The 13072-nt window shown below is 44.1% G+C and overlaps 1 protein-coding gene across 7 annotated transcripts in view; it reads right to left on the reverse strand.

The window, feature by feature from the left end:
- The window catches only part of ATP11A (ATPase phospholipid transporting 11A), a 224818-nt gene that overhangs the window by 24207 nt on the left and 187539 nt on the right, over positions 1-13072 (reverse strand). For all 7 annotated transcript variants that reach the window (XM_075563407.1, XM_075563411.1, XM_075563409.1 and 4 more), the window contains exons 20-24: positions 11083-11257; positions 6166-6268; positions 5775-5920; positions 5128-5187; positions 3220-3347 (exon numbers count right to left, since the gene is read on the reverse strand). In XM_075563407.1, the coding sequence (XP_075419522.1) occupies positions 3220-3347; positions 5128-5187; positions 5775-5920; positions 6166-6268; positions 11083-11257 (612 nt within the window). The remainder of the gene's footprint in view (positions 1-3219; positions 3348-5127; positions 5188-5774; positions 5921-6165; positions 6269-11082; positions 11258-13072) is intronic.

Below are 13072 nucleotides of genomic sequence, written 5' to 3' on the forward strand. Positions count from 1 at the left end.
AGTAAATACATAAAAGACAAAAATTGGTTTGCTTGATGAATCAACGGGTTTTATAGCTGCTCTCTTTCCTAGATGAAGGCCTGTCAATCACGGGAGAGTGGTTCCCGGGCAGCAGAAGTACACATGGAGCTAGTTAGGCGGGAAAGCACGAGAGACGCTCGCAGATGACCTCTGCGGTCTAATAGGCCAGTGGGCAGTTCTGCTCTTCCGAGGAGGAAAGGAAGATCGCAGGCCAATGCAAATCTACGAAATAAGGAGTTAGTGGGCAACATATTTTATTCAGTCTTCTTCCCTACTTCGGAGAATTGTCCCCTTCGCCCTCTCTCTGTAGAAATGACATCCACTTTCCATGTCTTGTCTCCCTTTCCACCTGTGTTGATCCCTACTCAGTTATTCCATTCCCGCTGTACCAAATCGCACACTTCCAGTCCCGCCCGTCTGCTTGCATCATGTGACACGACTTCAATACTGTACGTATTTAAGTATAAGTCACAGTTCAGAGCTCTTAAAGTGAGAATAGAGAATCACAACTTTGAAAAAGGAAGCCAATATCCCATGGTGGCATAGGACAGTCTTAAAATGTCCCTGTGTGTACATAATGAAATATAAATGACTCATGAACATTAAGTCAGTGCTCCCTGACGGCAAAACCAAAATGCTTTAAGACTTAGCATTTTATTACACACAAATTTCTTGATTGAATTTTTGAATGTTTCCTCTTTCAAATTAGCCTATGGGATCAGCGTGGTGCAGTGATTTACTTGGTATCAGTTTTCTCACAGCGTAGTCTTTTAGCTCCACATGCAGACCAGGTGGATTTCCTCTCCTCCAGGTAAGAGGAGGTGGAGGCAGATGCTGGCAGGATCAGAAGATTCCGTTGTGAGTGATTGTGAGGAGACTTAATTGTGATTGTAAAAACTTGGAACTCCACGGTGGGGATTGGTCGCTGTTGTCAACCCGCTGTGTATAAAAGGAGGCATCCCAGAATCAGGAATGGGGGATCTCACTACCATCAAGAGGGAAGAATCAGGCATGAAACGCATCTCTTAGGCCTAGAGAACCCTGTCCTGAACCTTCTGAATCCAGGACACAGAGCTGCCAGAGCAGAGGAGTGGCAGAGAGAAAGCAGGGAATCAAGAGCCAGAGGGAGAGGCACAGTCGTGCTTTTCTTGGTCTGTGGAGTGAATGAAACCTAGTACCTTCAGGCAGGAGGTTTCCTTGCAGAGTAAGGGAGCTTAACTGGGGAGGGAGCGGGTTGGTTTGCTGACCTAATTAAAACCTAATTAGAGTTGAGAATCTTGAGGCTGAGGCAGAGTGGTGTGCCCTTGGTGAATTTATCGGCAGCACCAGAGAGTGTTGTAACATTGTCCAAGCAGGCAGAGGCTAAAGGACCAAAGAGCAGGGAGAAACTGCCTGTGGGCATGGCTGCGAAGAGACGGTCCTAACTGAAGAACTGTGCCCTGAGTATTTCTGATCTTGAATCGTAACCTGTTAACTTCTCTAATAAACCCCATGCTCATGAGTATGATCCGTGAGTCCTGTCTGATCACTGTAATGAATTATTGAACCTAACAGAGAGGTCGAGTGTACTGTGAGAGGGATGGTTAGTGTCAGAGTAGGCTCAAGAAAGTCGGAGAGTGGAGGTATGCCTGACCTCAGCCTCACAGATACTGGCCTCAGACCAATGAGTTGGATTCTCCTTCCCTTTATGAGAGCAGGTCGCAACCCCTTTGGGGGTCGAATGACCCTTTCACAGGGGTTCCCCGATGCAGAACATTAGCAAAATTACAGTTATGAAGTAGCAAGGAAAATAATTTTATAGTTGGGGGTCACCACACACAAACTGTATTAAAGGGTCACAGCATTAGGAAGGTTGAGAACCACTGCTCTATGAAGTCAGAGCAGGTCAGAGGGGGCCTCCTCTCCTTTTCTGAAATCGATGTAGATGCTATAGATCATATTTCTGCTTCTGAAAGCGATTAGCAGAGAACAGAATATACATGTTTGACATTTACTAACTTAGACTGATGACCAAGTTGGCTACACAATTCATGATAGGACTTCTCAGGCTAGATTCATTCAAGTTCATTAAGAGATACTTGGCTGGGTTCCCTCTAGGTAACCGTCTACCAAGGTCTACAACCTTTTCTTTCACCAATTCCTGTATTAAGTACTCATGTGACTACAGCACTTATTTTGGGCTTCAACAAGTTCAAGGGGAAGGTAGTTAATCCAACAAAGTGGGTTCCTAACAAAACTTCTGATAAATGAAGCAAGTTTTGCTTAACTAATGATGGACCTGGGAGAGAAAGATTCAAGCCTAGAAACCCCTCATGGGGCAGTTCTACTTTCACACGGGGTTGCTATGAAGGGTAATAGACTCCACAGTATCTTACAGTAGTGGAATACACAAATCCCCTTGTGTGAGAAAAATACACACACACACACACACACACACACACACACACACAGGAAAGTGAGAACTGGAACGGGATCCGTGGGTGGTATCACCGTCCCTCTGCTGGCTGTGACTCTGCACCACACTTTTGTAAGATGGTTCATGTTATCACACTGGGGGGTAGTCAATAAAGGCTGTTTTTTTTTACAACTACATGTGAATCTAAAATTACCTGAAAATAAAAATTCCGATACAAAAGAATCTAAAAAGAGTAACACCACAGATGCCAGAGATCCTTAAATAGCAGGAAAACATTGGTTTCCCTATTATTAAAAATGCCTCTTTTTTTTTTTTTGCAGAAGATATCACACTGATAGAAAATCTGTTAACTTTTCTCTTTCTCTTTCACTGACTGCAATATACTGGGCTTCAAAGAGCTTGTGGGAAATTATCATTTTTTCATGAAATCTTTGATGTTTCCTTAAACTTTGTTTGTCAAGGATCATTTAGGTTATGAACTTACAGAGGTCACAGTGGGGAAAGAAACACTCGGGCTCTTCCATAAGTATCTGAAACCCTGTTAAGATATAAACTGGTTCAACCTGTACATTCTAAGTGTAGTATAAATTTAATCAAATTTGAAAGTATATTCATTTAAGTTACCTTGCTTTCTGGTTGAAGAATTTCCTGCGCAACAAAATGTATCAGCTAACACACTGATTTTTAAGATGCTGCCAACTCTGCACTTATTTGAAGGAAGTATGCTTGTGCGACCTAATTATTCTTTGTTCTACAGAAAGGCCATTTTGCAGCCACCGTACCTGTACAGTGAAGGGTCTCTCTTGAGCATATCTATACTGACGTGCTGTTCCATCAGACTGTACAGGAGAATCGGGAGGGAAGTAAAACTGATATTGTACAGTGTCAGATACGCAGTATCATATAAAGTCTGTAAGAAGAAAAAAAGATCGAACTAAAAACATCGCTCCATTGCATTTTTGTAAACATTGGCTGTTTCATTTAAAAAGGGCTTTTTTCCTTTGCAAATGCAAAGGACCACAGACACGGACACTCCAAAAATGCACAGCGAATCATCTTTCTCCGGATATACAGCGAATTTTCCAAAGCTCCGTTGTGCCCACTAGTCAAGACAAATTACAGCGGGCATAAGGTCCAAGTTGGAGACACTTTTTCTGCCTCTGCAAACTGAGACATAAAATTTTGATCACTGTCTTCTAATTTTCCCCAATCCTGGTTCCTTCAGATAAAAGCAGTTCACCCAAAGCCCATCAGTAAAGGAGATTGTTGCTTTGGTAGCAACTGCCTACACAGCTTCTCCATTATTGTCTGTAGGTCAACATTGTTGAGGTAGTTAGTTTATTGTGCCAACCTGGCCGATAAGCACATGTGGGGTTAATTGAAGGGCAGAGGGAAAAATGGCTCCACGAGCCTCACCTTTCTAGTTCTCGGGTCTCTAGCTTTGTGATGGTCGGACCAGGGTGCACCTGCCTTAGCAGTTCCTTGCTTCAGCTGACAAGGCTGACTTCTTACGAGACATCCCCAAGGAGAAGCTACACACACCTATCCTGATGCAGCCCTGGGTGCTGGAGCACCCGTGTGGAGATGCCTGCCAACACTGAAATGTTTAAACATTCCTGATTCTGCTTTCCTCTTGTAGTCGGCATCATAGTGTGTGTATTGTGAGATGGAGGAAGACTTTGTAGATTCATGTTGGACATATGGGTTAATGAGTTAATGCTGGACTTGTGGGCTTGGGCAGCACTGAGTTGGGATGTTTTCTTGATGCAAAGGTAACCTTTATATAAATCTCTCTCTTATACATGAGTTTCTGTGGATTTGTTTCCCTAAAGTACCCAGACTAAACACAGTTGCATTCACTTCACACATTTTAACATACTAAGTTCCACTGATGACCCAAAGGGCTAATTAAAAGACCTCAGATTTAAGGCCGACTGACCCTGGAGGGGCCCTGTTGGTACAGCCGTGAGAGCACCCACCTGCTAACCCAAAGGCTGGCGGTTTGAACTCACAGGCTGCTTTGTGGGAGAGAGTGGTGGCAGCCAGTTTTCAGAAAGATTTGCAGGCTGGCAAACCCTGTGGGGCAGTTCTAGTCTGACTTATTGGGTAGTTTTATGAGTCAACGTGGATTTGACGGCAGTGAATTTGATTAGGATCACACCAATCCTCAATAAGATGGATCGACACTGTGGCTTCTACAGTGGGCACTGATGGGAAAGATGGGCAGGACTGGGGAGTGTTTCATTCTGATGTACATCAGGATGTCGGAAGTCGGAACTAACACCAGCACCATGCGGCATGTGTGTGATGTTCAGAAAAACCAGCCTGGTATCACCCATCCCTAGAGGGCAGGAAAGTCACTCTCAGTTAAATCTGCGACAGGACTGCATCTGTGAAACGTCGGCATCAGAAAGTCGGGGGTCAGCGGAGTCTGGAGGACTCAGCAGGACCTCGACATCATGGTCCCTGGCTCCACACCCTGTTCCTGTCCCCTAAGCCTGCGAGCTGGAGCCAAAAATGTAATCCAGAGAGGAAGGAAGATGAAGGCAGACTGTCATCTTCCCATGAAGAGTCTGCCTCAGTATTTCCGGCAGCCCTTCCCTGTAACGACCGACCGCAACAACCAACCCAGTGGGAGGGAAAAGAGGCTCAGGTAAACCTTGCATATAAATGGAAAGCTTCAAACTGACCTGTTGTGAAAATCCACAGAAGAATTGGTATAAAAACTGAGGGAAAATGAAGCAGACATTCTGAAAAGACAAGGCACAAGGTTGTCAATGTAAAGGCAACTATCCGAGGTATCCTTAGCTTGTATTCGAATTCCCAAGAAAATGTCAGTTTCCTCCGACTTTATTTGGAGAAGGCGATAGGCAAGCGTTCTATGATTTACCGAGTAGCAGCTAATGTGCTTAATTTTCTTCTCTCTCTTTTCAATGCACCTAAAGTGTAACTAGCACTCTGGGAACAGGCATGGTAGAGTGATAATTTGTTAAGGAGAAATAAGAAGGCAACATACATCGCAGTCTAACAAAAGAATTAAAGTGCATAATTGGGAAAAGGACCAGGAGGGGAACTGACTTATAGTAATTATAGACTGGCTCTTCCTCAGACGCCTCACTATTGCTCTCTTCTTACTGGTTCCATGTGAACGTTTGCTGATGAGAGAAAAGGACGAGGTTTCCCTTTGGTAGCAACAGGCTTGTCCCTTCCTTTCTGACAGTTCTATTCTGAGGTCAGTTCACTCCTACAGCAGGCAAGTCATCCCGACCTCTGTGTCATCCTGTCCTGTTTGTTACACACCCAGAGACAGCGACAGGAGCAGGAGAATCCACCTTACCTTATAAAAGAAGTATTGCACAAGCTCAGATATCCGAATGTAATAAAAATGCCCATGAACAAGCAGCATCTTCTTTAAGTGCTTAAATTTCGGTATTGCATAGTCACTGTTCCTTGCGGCCTGACGGCCTTCCTTTCCAATGACACCTAGCAGGTAGAGAGAAATGAGCTGAAGTCTCCTTCTCACATCACGATGCAAGCAACAGAAAGCTAGCACGAGCCATTGTTATGAGATGTCCCAGCCAGGAATGCATTAATCTACAGGTGCCCTCAATGTGCCACAGGAGTTCCATGACCTTTCTTGTGGTTGTAACCCTCTCTTGTCTGGGTACGTGGACAGGTCCTCGTCCCCAAGGGGTGCAGGGCGTTCTAAAGGCAGAGACATGGCTTACCTATGCCCACATGGGCTTCCAGGATCATGCTGACATCATTTGCACCGTCGCCAATTGCTAACGTAATAGGGTGTTCTTTTGAAAATTTAATCAATTTAACAATCTGGAAGAAAAAAAAAAGAATTCATCTGCTCTGTTTAATTTTTACTCTGGCTCTTACAAAAATAAAGTCACTTTAGGGAAAGAAAAAAATAAATAGGTTTATAGTTAACTTATTATATCCAATAGATACTTATTTTTACATTCATATTTCATTTTATTAAAAATATGTACCATATTTTGTCTTGGTGTTTTTTTAAATCATTTTATTAGGGGCTCATACAACACTTTTCACAATTCATAATACATCCATTGTGTCCAGCACATTTGTACATATGTTGCCATCATCATTCTCAAAACACCTGCTTTCTACTTGAGCCCTTGGTATCAGCTCAATAGATACTTTTATACATAAATAAATATCCTATAACATAAATAAAATATCCTCTGGATCTTGTATCCATAGGAAAAATCTTTTCATATTGAAAAAAAAAACAACAGCAAAAGGAACTAAGGTACGACTATAATGAAATGAGTGGAAAACGAAGATAGAGATAAGCAGCAACATGACTTCTTTGTTGTCACTGTGATGCTACAAACAGGAGGAGGAGGAGGCTGTCTGTTTCTGTGAAGACTTCATGTCGGGGAGCTCCTGGATAGGGCTGCTACGAGGAGGAACTGACTCGGTGCTGGGGGGTTGGGTTTGGGGTACACGAAGAGGGAGTCCTGGGAGCACAATAGGTAAGTGCTCAGCTGCAAACTCAAAGGTCAGCAGTTTGAAGCCACCCAGGAGCTCGGACGAAGAAACGCCCTGGCATCAGCTCCTGTCCAGAGTCCTACCTAGGGACCTCACCGGGCACTTCACCTCTGGCCAAAAGGTCACTGTGAGTCAGAGTGGACTGGCCAGCACACAAAAACACAGGAAATGTGTTGAGTGGAAACAGACAGACGTCTGCATTTCTCACCCTGACAACAGTTACCAGTCACTGAGTGGAAGTCTTGGGTGGGACTTACTCAAGTCCAGTCTTTTGGCCCCAGATCCTCCTTGCGCCAGCCCACAGTGGCAGCGTTCTGTGCCAGGAAAGGCAAAGCTGAGAGGGGCTCAGGTCACCGCCATTGCATCTGCTCCCCCGAAAGTTTGCCGTCCTCTCAGCTCTGGAATACTCTCTCAGGGATTCTGCCTGCAGAGAGAACCCACTGCCATCGAGTCGACGCTGACTCACAGCGACCCTATAAGGACAAGGTAGAACTGCCCTGTGGGTTTTCAAGACTGTAGTTGTTTACGGGAGTAGAAAGACACATTTCTCTTCCATGGATCGGCTGGTGGTTTTGAACAGCAGACCTTTGGGAGCATAGTCTAATGACTAGGTCACCACGGCTCCTCTGTGGGGAGTAGCAGGCAATAAAATCATACTGTTCATAATCTCTTCCCAGCAGAACTCTCTTCATTTGCAGCTGAGCACGGCTAAATTCAAGTTCAATGGCACTCTCAAGAATATATTTGTAATCTATTTCCCTGTAGATTTAATGAAGATGCCGCTTAGCTTGTAAGCCAGTTAGTTTGTAGGGCAGGAATGGGGAATAAGATCACCATGAGGAGGCTTTCTGGATTAAACAAAAAAGACTCGGACACAATAGCCTTAGAAACTATTCCTTCATAGACATTAAAACAACAACCAACAAACTCACTGACATTGAGGTGATGCCGACTCATTCAAGACTAATTGGATTACGTTGTAGAGCAATTTACATCTCTGGGCATTTTTTAAAACACAGATAGCAGATTTAACATGAAAAGACATCCAGGTAGCTGTTACAAACACAGTCAAAGAATCAAAGGAAGTAAAGAGAGACAGAGAATGCCAAGGTCACTGCAAACAGAGAATCTGTCGCTGTTCTGAGGTGCAGTCAAACTGACTCCAAGTCATAATGACCACACACGACAGAACAGAACTGTCTGATCAGGTTTTCCCGGCTGTAATCCTGAGGGCAGCAGGACACTGGGCCTTCTCCTATGGACTGGCGGGGTGCGTTCAAAGTGCCAACCTTCTGTTAGAGCGGGGTGCCAACAGGCTGGAGTACCAGAGAGTAAGATTCGAGAAAAAACCCGCCGTCGTGAAGTCCATTTCCACTCGTACGACCTCTGGGACTGTGTCAAAGGCTGTGGTTTTCAGGCGAGGCTCATCTTTCTCCTGCAGAGTGACTGCGGAGCTTAGCCGGCTGCCCTCGTTCTCAGCAGTCAAGCGTGTCACCCGCCACACCCCAGGGCTCCTCAATGTCATTAGAAGGGCATTATCATAATTATTATTTTTAAAGTGTGAATTCTGGAGTTATAAAGTAGAATAGAATAGCTAGAATAAAAAAATTCACTGGAGGAGCTCCATAGATTTCAGCTGGTAGAATAAGCTAGTGGATTGAATAAACATACAGACAGGGAAGACAAAGAGGAGAGAAAAAACGTAGAACACGCAGGAGCCACCAAGCAACCTGGAGCTGCATGCTGCGGGCCAAAGTACGCCTGCCAGGGGCAGCCGGAGATGGAGCGCGGGAAAAAGATATTCCAAGAAATATGGCCGCTGCCGCTGTTAGGTGTCACGGAGTCAGTCTGGATTCGCAGTAGCCCTTTGTACAGCACACCCCTCAGCACCTTCCTCGCAACTGTTGTGTTTGGGCGCATGGTTGCAGCCACTACGTCAATCGACCTTCTCTTTTTCGCTCGTTCTGCATTACCAACCTTGACGTCCTCCTTTTCCAAGGACTGATCTCTCCTGCTAACATGCCCCAGATATGTCAGACAAGGCCTGGCCCCTCACTTTTAAGAAGTAGTCTGGATACGTCTTCCAAGAATGATTTGTTGGTTCTCTTGGCAGTCTAGTACTGTTAATATTCACCAGCCCCCGTTACAATTCTCCTTTGGTCTTCCTATTCAATGTCCACCTTTCACTTGCAGAGGGGAACAATGGAAAATTCATGGCTCAGGTCAAGTGCATGCGCCTCAGTCCTCAAAAGTGACATCCGCGCTCTCCAACACTTGCTTACAAGAGGTCTTGTGTAGCAGACCTTGCTAAATGCAATGTGCCATTTTATCTCGTGACTGCTGCCGCCACGAACACTGATTGTGTATTCAAGCAAAATAAAATTCCTGACAACTTCATCTTTTCTCTTTTTATTACGATGCTACCCAATGGTCCGGTTATTTCTTTACTCTGAGTAGTAGTTATACAGAAGGCCGGCATCCTTGCTCTTCGTCAGCAAGTGCTTTAAGGTCAGCTCACGTTCAGCAGGAAGGCTGTGCCGTCCGCATAGGGAAGGGGGCTCCTCCCGTTCTGATGCCGAGTTCTTCCAAGAGCCCAGGGTCTCAGATCATCTGCCTGGCATGCAGACTGAGAAAGTATGGTGACAGGATACACGCCTTTCCCGATTTTCAACCATGTCGTGTTCCTGTGTTCTAGTCTTGATCCGTGTATGAGATCCGCAGGAGCACAATTAAAGTGTTCTGGGATTCCCATTCTTCTCAGTGGTATCCATAGTTGGTGATTACCCACTCAGTTGAATACCTGTGCATAATCAATAAAACGCAACTAAATATTTTTTTCTGGTAATCCCTACTTTGAGCCAAGATCTATTCAATGACAGTGATGATATCCCTCGTTCCACGTCTTCTGAAACCGTCTTGAATTTCTGGAAGCTTCTTGTCAATATACTACTTCAGTGATATTCAGCAATTTTTTACTTGCATGTGATATAAATGATATCGTTCCAAAATTTGTGCATTCTCCTGGATCACCTGTCCAGCGTACAATTACGAATTTGTCCCAGTTGGTTGGCCAGGTAGCTGTCTTCCAAATTTCTTGGCATAGATGAGCGTTTCATCAATTTGTTGAAACGTTTCCATTGGTATTCTGTCGTTTCCTGGAGCTTTACTTTTGGATCATGCCATCGGGGTAACTTGGACCTCCTTCAGTACCATTAGTACCTTCAGTACTGATCGGTCCTCTTCCTTCAGTACTATATGTTCTTGATCGCATGCTATCTCTTGAAATGGCTGAATGTCCACTAGTCATTTTTTATGTAGTGACTCTGTGTACTCCTTTCATCTTCATTTGATGCTTCCTGAATTGTTTAATATTCTGCAAATCATGACTTGAATTTTTCTTTAGGCGTTTGAGCTTGCTAGACACTGAGCATGTCCTTCCTTTTTGGTTTTCTAACTCCAGGTACTTGCACAGCTCATTATAATACTTTGTCTTCTACAGCTGCTCTTAGAAAATTTCTGCTCAGCTCTTTTACTTCATCAATTTTTTCTATTTGCTTTTGCTACTCTATGATCAAGAGCATGCAGAGGGCAAAGATATGCACACTTCTTGTGTAAAACCAAACACCTTGCGAGTCATTGCGTTTGAGCATTTAGGGCCACAGAGGCAGGGAACATTTAGGTCTCCACATCAAACTCTGGCCTTTGCACTTGGAAAGTCATAAATTTGATTGAAAACCAAGTACTAACCCTGATGGCCAATCACATGAACTCTGGTGGCACAATGGTTAAGCATTCTGTCGCTGCCCGCAAGATCGGTGGTGTAGACCCACCACCTCCTCCCAGTATAGATTCAGTCTGAGATATCCTAGGGGACACTTTTTACTCTGACTTATAAGGGCCAATATGAGTTGTAATCGACTAGAAGGCAGTGGATTTCGTCACCATCACAGAAAAATGAACTCCATCTTTTTATTTCTATCAGCTAAGATATTTGCTTCTATTCTAAAAGGTGGGGACTCTAGCCCGATGCTGAAAAACCAAGACAAACAAAACCTAAGTGGCTGGGAAAATTAATGAAAGCTTTTCAATATGTAAGCACCGACGAGAAACAGAGCACTGACCTGGGCCTTCTGCAGAGGCGCCATCCGACAGCAGAGAACGGCGCTGCAGTTGCGGCAGATGTCCAGAAAGAGCTCCCTGTAGTTGCCAGAACTCCCGGCTTCGCGTGGTTTCATTATTAAGGACAGTGCAGCTCCGTCAATGATTAAGCCGTAGTCTTGCATCTCCGTTGAAAGTCTGTTAGGGTAGGCAAATCAGAGAGATTATTCGACAGCTAAGTCTACAGGATTGAGAAGACACCTAACGATATGCGGATAGCTAGAGCTGTGATGAACCCAGGATGAAGGGATTCGAAGGATTCATACTTCTTTTCTTATCAAGACTCTCTTGAGCGTACTGAATGTGACACCTTTTACAACGCTTCCTCTTATGCTTTAGTCAAACATTCTCCTTTCACTTCGGTCAGGGGAAACCACCCTTGTATTTGTAGATCTGAGCCCCCACAGAAGGAGAACATTTATCTTGCATTCTCCAGGGGCCAGCCTGTTGGTCCTGCATTTCCTGGCCATGTTCCATAATGCTTCTCTTTATCAGCTACTTATCTCCCTGATACTGCTTGAATGACCTGAGTGGGTCAGAGAATGGGCCTGATATTTTTCTTTTCTGGGTTTCAAAATCACCAGGACCATTACTAAGGCATTCTGTAGAGCAGGTGAGAAAATAAAAACAAATGCCTTTGTTCTATAGATGAATAATTTAAAATTTACAAGGGAGTAGAGAGCAGTCCTTGCTTTACCTACATCGATGGAAATGTAAACCCAAATAAAATCTTAGCTAATGCAGCTAGCATGGGCAAGGGGGATTGATAACATGTATCTGAATATACTGCTGAAGACCTCAGTGGGGGAAAAACCAACAAACACAAACAACTCTTGGGCTGATGGTATACACTGCTTTACCAGACAACCAACCATGCGTTATTAATATTTATCACCTTCTTCTGACAGATACTCTAAATGGAGTCTACAATGGAACCCTCTAATTGTCTTAGAGGCAGAAGAGAATTACTCCACTCTCATCTCTCTCTCTCTCTCTCTCTCTCTCTCTCTCTCTCTCTCTCTCTCTCTATATATATATATATATATATATATATACATACATACATACAGATAAATATCGCCTAGTGTCAAACAGCTAGATAGAGAAAGGATGCAAAAGACATTTTCCTCGATGTTGAATAGGAACGGCTCATCTTGTCTTCAGTGTTCAGTGCAACCAAGATGCTGCTGCTGGTGCCACCCAAGAAGAAGCTCAAGTTCCCGATAAGGTTAATGAGGGCCTCTGACCTTACTAATATAAAGTTCAAATTCTCCAAATTTTGACTCAACCGAGGACTGGATGTGATCCAGAAATAAAGGTAGGGGCATGCAGATGGGGGGAAAGTCGATGATATACGAACAGAGAATTACATTACATGTGTAGAGGAAGAGATGTACGTGTGGGACTCTAAAGGAGAACAAAGAGAACTGTATTGAAAAATCTCAACAGAGATACACCTGCCAATAGCCTGTGAGCATGGACATGGAAATGGACATGGTTTCTGATAGGCTACTTCTAAATCAGAGCTTAATCCGCTGACTTCTCTTCTGGGGCACGCATCAAACTTGCACTGAAAACCAATCACACACACACACACACACACACACACACACACATCAAACTTGCGCTGAAAACCAATCACACACACACACACAATCAAACTTGCGCTGAAAATCAATCACACACACACACACATCAAACTTGCACTGAAAACCAATCTCACACACACACACACACACACACACATCAAACTTGCGCTGAAAACCAATCACACACACACACACACACATCAAACTTGCGCTGAAAACCAATCACACACACACACACACACACACACACACACATCAAACTTGCGCTGAAAACCAATCACACACACACACACACACACACATCAAACTTGCGCTGAAAACCAATCACACACACACACACACAGACACACACACACACACACAC

This window comes from Tenrec ecaudatus, chromosome 11 (assembly GCF_050624435.1).
Source record: "Tenrec ecaudatus isolate mTenEca1 chromosome 11, mTenEca1.hap1, whole genome shotgun sequence".
Lineage (NCBI taxonomy): Eukaryota > Metazoa > Chordata > Mammalia > Afrosoricida > Tenrecidae > Tenrec > Tenrec ecaudatus.